The 5,323-nt window shown below is 61.7% G+C and overlaps 1 protein-coding gene across 1 annotated transcript in view; it reads left to right on the top strand.

Moving 5' to 3' along the window:
- The window catches only part of ADAM33 (ADAM metallopeptidase domain 33), a 15,482-nt gene extending 10,440 nt beyond the window's left edge, over positions 1–5,042 (top strand). The window contains exons 10-20 of the mRNA XM_008587280.1: positions 2–152; positions 542–719; positions 827–916; positions 1,137–1,332; positions 1,446–1,554; positions 1,637–1,835; positions 1,926–2,003; positions 2,075–2,183; positions 2,264–2,411; positions 3,624–3,715; positions 4,285–5,042. Of these exons, the coding sequence (XP_008585502.1) occupies positions 2–152; positions 542–719; positions 827–916; positions 1,137–1,332; positions 1,446–1,554; positions 1,637–1,835; positions 1,926–2,003; positions 2,075–2,183; positions 2,264–2,411; positions 3,624–3,715; positions 4,285–4,319 (1,385 nt within the window). The 3' untranslated portion in view covers positions 4,320–5,042. The remainder of the gene's footprint in view (position 1; positions 153–541; positions 720–826; positions 917–1,136; positions 1,333–1,445; positions 1,555–1,636; positions 1,836–1,925; positions 2,004–2,074; positions 2,184–2,263; positions 2,412–3,623; positions 3,716–4,284) is intronic.
- The last annotated feature ends 281 nt before the right edge of the window (positions 5,043–5,323 follow it).

Here is a 5,323-nt window from a genome sequence, read left to right as displayed (position 1 = left end):
CCCTCCCAGGACCACTCGGAGCTCCCCATTGGCGCCGCAGCCACCATGGCCCACGAGATAGGCCACAGCCTGGGCCTCAGCCACGACCCCGACGGCTGCTGCGTGGAGGCGGCGGCGGAGCAGGGCGGCTGCGTCATGGCGGCGGCCACGGGGTGCGCGCGCGGGCGTGGGGACAGGGACCGCCGAGCCTGGGGTGTTCCTCCGCTGCCTTTCTGAGGTTACCCCCCGTTCCCTCTTCTGTAAAATGGGCACGATGACAATAGTACACGCCGTTAGGGCTGTTCGTGCGTCTTAAGTGGAGGAAACGCAGGCAGGGAGGGTTCTCAGAGCATGAAGGTTATTTCGGAACAACCTAGCGAGGTTACTCCAACCCCGGGTCACACTACCTTGGGCTTGCTTCCCGCGCTCTCTGTGTGACTTTGCGCAGGTCACTTCCCATCGCTCGGGCGACGACCCGGCCTCTGACGGCTGTGTGGCCAAGCCCGGGGTCGGGGACCGGAGACTAGTCCTCGCACGCCCGACGCCCTGCCCCCGCCCGTAGGCGCCCGTTCCCGCGCGTGTTCAGCGCCTGCAGCCGCCGCCAGCTGCGCGCCTTCTTCCGCAAGGGGGGCGGCGCGTGCCTCTCCGACGCTCCGGACCCCGGGCTCCCGGTGCCGCCGGCGCGCTGCGGGAACGGCTTCGTGGAGGCGGGCGAGGAGTGCGACTGCGGCTCCAGCCAGGTCAGCGTGTCCGGCCCCGGGGACAAGGCTAGCCCCGACTCGTCCGATCCTCTGAGATCCTTGGCGTTGTGCCCTCACCCGGTCCCTTCTCGCCTTTCCGGCCGCAGGAGTGCCGGGACCTCTGCTGCTTCGCCCACAACTGCTCGCTGCGCGCCGGGGCCCAGTGCGCCCACGGGGACTGCTGCGCGCGCTGCCTGGTGAGGGCATGAGAGGCTCGGGGGTGAGCGGCGCGGGGTGCCTGGGAGCCGGCCTGCTGGTCTCGGCTGGTTGGCGCCCTTCGGTGCCCCTGATGGGTGCAGGCGCTGCTCTGCGCATGGGTACGCCTCGCCCCCGCCGCGCCCCCACCTCAGCCGCCCGGTGTGGATCTCTCACGGTCCATTGTCTCTCTGCCCTCCCCGTATCTGGTCACCCGCGCAGTTGAAGCCTGCGGGCTCGCCGTGCCGCCTGGCCGCGGGCGAGTGTGATCTGCCCGAATTCTGCACGGGCGCCTCTCTCCACTGTCCCCCGGACGTTTACCTACTGGATGGCTCGCCCTGCGCCGGAGGCCACGGCTACTGCCGGGACGGCGCGTGTCCCACGCTCGAGCAGCAGTGTCAGCAGCTCTGGGGGCCTGGTGAGACTACGCCGCGCCCTTGCACCCAGTCCCCATCCTCGCGTCGGCCCAGTTTTCTACTGTGGGGAAGATTGGCAGGGAGAACTGAGGCAGCTGGGCCCATGCTTCCTCAGGCTCCCGCCCAGCCCCGGAGGCCTGTTTCCAGGTCGTGAACTCTGCCGGAGACGCCCATGGGAACTGTGGCCAGGACAGCGAGAGCCGCTTCGTGCCTTGTGCACAGAGGTGGGGAGTGGAGCGAAGTTGCAGAGTGAGTGGGGGAAAGCGGGCACTTCACGCTGTTGACCACCCTCTCCTTCCTCCCCAGAGATGCTCAGTGTGGGAAGCTGCAGTGCCAGGGTGGGGAGCTGAGCCCACTTGTGCCGCACATGGTGCCGGTGAACTTCACTGTTCACCTAGATGGCCATGAGGTGACCTGTCGGGGAGCCTTTGCACTCCCTGGTGCCCAGCTGGACCTGCTTGACTTGGGCCTGGTAGAGCCAGGCACCCAATGTGGACCTAGAATGGTGAGCCCTGCCCACCTGACCTTCCTTGCCACTTGAGTCCCGCAAGTCAAAGCCTTCCCGCTCACTGCCCAGTGTGTGCACCACCCATAGGTGTGCCAGGACAGGCGCTGCCAGGACACTACCTCCCAGGAGCTGGAGCACTGCCTGACTGCCTGCCACAACCGTGGGGTGAGTAGCTGGGGGGGGGGGGGACCTTGGGGTCCCACGTGACCCTCCTTCCCTTCTCTTCCCCTCTGCAGGTGTGTAATAGCAACCATAATTGCCACTGCGCTCCAGGCTGGGCTCCACCCTTCTGTGACAAGGCAGGCTTCGGTGGTAGCGTGGACAGTGGCCCCATGCAGCCTGAAAGTGCGCCAATGGGGGAAAAAGGGGACAGGAGCAGAGGTGGTGCACGTGCTCAGGACTCAGCCCCATCCTGTCCTCCACAGAACACAATGCCCTCCTGCTGGCTGTGCTCCTTAGCTTCCTGCTGCCTCTGCTCCCCGGGGCCGGCCTGGCCTGGTGCTGCTACCGGCTCCCAGGATCCCATCTCCAGCGATGCCTGTGGGGCTGGAGGAGGAACTCCGCGTGCAGTGGGTAGGTTCTGAGTGCCCAGCCTCTGAGGCTCCTTCTCCTCAGAGCTCTGCCAGGGCTTCATGGTGCTGGGGTGGGGTCTTCAGCCATGCCCCAGGTGCAGAGAGGTCCCCAGAGGCAGTGGAAAGAAGCCTTGAGCGGAGGTCCAGTGACCACCCAATCAAGCCAATGGCGTGGATCCCTCCCCACCACTGGCACCTCAGGGCATGGCTTTCTACCCCCCCAACATCCCCTCCTGTTCCATCAGATGACTTTGACATTTTCCCACCAGCTCATAATGCAGTCTGTGCTCCCCTCTGCGACTTCCTCTGCCCAAATAACTTGTCACCCCCTTCAAGTTCCCAAATGTGGGACCCAGCACACCTTTTTACTCCATACAAAGGTCAGCTATGGTGTGGCTGTAATTGTACTAGAAGCCTGACCCTAACCCAGTTCTCTCTGACTTGGGAGGGGGCTACATAATACTAAGCATGGTCGACCTCGGGCTACCCTTACATTGGGGCCCTGGGCAAGGCATGCACCCTGTGCCCATCTCTGACACAATGGCCTTGGGAGTGCTCTGGGCAAGCTGAGGTAGAGGGCAGAGTTTGGGCTGGAGGTGGGGGCAGAGGGCATCCCAAACAAGGTCAGGGTACCAACCAGGCTCCAGGTGCCAGCTGAGAGGGCCTGGACACATGAATGGGGGTATGTGGGCAGATGAGCAAGGTGGTCCAAGCTTGGTGTGTCAGCTTAGGGGTTGGTAGGTTGCAGAGGGGTGGTGGCTGCATCTTGTCACTGGCAGGGGGCAGGCCTTGAGGGCAGTGGAGACTGTTTTGAAGAGACATCAGAGGAAGTGGCAAGGCCCTGGGAGATGTGGCATCATCAAGGGCCGCAGGGTATCCAACAGCAAGGAGCACAGGCGCAGCTGCCACAGGGGGAGGACATCCTGGAGGGTGCTGAGATGCTGGAGTGGTGCCAGAGCTTGGGAGACATGTCAGGGCAGGAGAGAAGGGATGCCAGCTGCCCTTGGAGGGCATGAGTCTTCAGTGGAGCCTGGATCCCAGAGGCTACTCCCAGGAGGGAGCAGGAAGGGAGCCAGAGAGAATGACCCGGGGCAGATGGGCGGATGCTCAGTCACTGCCGACTTGGGCTGGGCACCATGCTGCATGGGCAGTGGTTCTGGGTGCCCTGCTCAGGGTCACTGTGCCAGCCTCTGGCTCCTCTCCCGCTGCTCAGGCCCAAGGATGACCCATGCAGGGACCACCGCCTGGGCAGCGTTCACACCATGGAGTTGGATCCAGCAGCCACTGGAGAGCCCCAGCCCCAGGGTAAGTGAGGTGGTGGGGCGATGTCAGGGAAGTGAAGCAATGGCTCTTGCCTCCTTCCAGACAGGCCCCTCCCCTCCACTTAGCACCCAGCCACCTTGCATCCCTGAGCCCCGCCCCGGCCCCAGGGACTTATGTTCACTGTGTTCACAGCATTCACCCTCCACCATTGCTCCCAGACCCTGAGAACACTGCCAGAGCCCAACAGCCACCCTGAGAAGCCTGTGTCCCAGAGCCCTGTCCCCTGCCTGACCTCTAGTGAAGGTGGAGACCCTGATGCTTTTGCTCCCCCCCATTGCTCATCCATCCACCTCTTTTGCCCCTCAGCTTGCTGCCCCCTACTTTGAGGTTTCTGGGCTTGGGTTATTATGGAGATGAGAGGTGACCACCTGGAGAAGTTGTTGTCATGGAGACCAAGATGTTGGATGCCCCTGGGATGGGGGAGGGAGAAGTTGTGGCTCTTTGTGAGTCACTGGTCCTCATTGAGGGAGGATGGGTCTCCCTACCACATAACTTGCAGCTTGGAGCCCAGCCTTCTGGCAATGACCCCTCCTTCACTTCATTCTCAACAGGTCAAGTCCAGAAGCCAAGGTCCTATCTCTGGTGAGAGGTGGCAACTGAGATGAGAAGATTTAAAGTCAGGTGGCCATTGACAACCACTCTAGGAACTTGGATTCCCCAGGGCAGAGCCAGCAAGTCAGTGGACCTGCTGCACCCTCAGGCAGCTTGGAAGTTTCTTCCCCCAGTTGAGCACTGACCCATCCATTCCTGGAACTCAGAGCCTCATCAGAAGTGGCCCAATAGTGTCCCTGCCCCTGAGGGCTGGAGTATCCTGCAGGGTACACGCTCCAGCTCAATAATCCATCAGTCCAAGGAACAAAAGTCACATAGTCCCTGACCTCCCCCCCCCAGGGGAGGCTGGATCATGACGGGCACCCGGAGAGGCCTCTGTCCTGGCAGCCTGGTGTGTCTCCTACACGTGCATCCTCAGACCTAGCTCTGCAGGGCAGAGACTGCAGGACCAGAAGCTGGAACTCCTGAGGCCCTACATTTCAGACTGAGTCTGCAGTTCCCTGGAGCTTGGCCCCAGCAAAGAAACAAAATTGTTGGGACCTTCTTTCCTGTCTCCTCCTGCTCTGTCTTGTTCCCTAGATGCTTGCTAAGTAAGCCCCCACTCCCATGCCTAGTCCTCCACCTGAGGTTTTGGAGGATTGTAGGGTCTGCAGCAGCCCCCTCACTTTAGACATTACCCAACCTCTCCCCCGTTCTGTGGGAGGAGACAAAGGCAGCCGTTGTAGAAAAGACACCAGAGTAGAAGTCAGCAGACAGATACATTGTTCTTGGGCTTCTGTGAGTCTTTTCTGTCAACCCCGTGAGGCACCCTGGCTGGTGGGTGGAGCTTCAGATTGCAGCCCCAGGCATGTGTCTGGGCGTAAGGCTGCGCTGCTGAGCCTGCATAACCTTTTGCCCTGCTTCCTGCCTCCCTTGGACGTTCTCATACTCCCACTGTTTCATGAAAGCTTTGCTGAGTGACCTATATCAGCCAGCTGTTGCTGTATAACAAAACCACCCCAAGACTTAGCAGCTTAAAACAACCACCAATTCTGTGAA

Source organism: Galeopterus variegatus, unplaced genomic scaffold (assembly GCF_000696425.1).
Source record: "Galeopterus variegatus unplaced genomic scaffold, G_variegatus-3.0.2 Scaffold4330, whole genome shotgun sequence".
In the NCBI taxonomy this organism is placed as follows: Eukaryota; Metazoa; Chordata; class Mammalia; order Dermoptera; family Cynocephalidae; genus Galeopterus; species Galeopterus variegatus.
The sequence above is the reverse complement of the archived record's forward strand: the minus strand, read 5'-3'. Positions and strand labels throughout refer to the sequence as shown.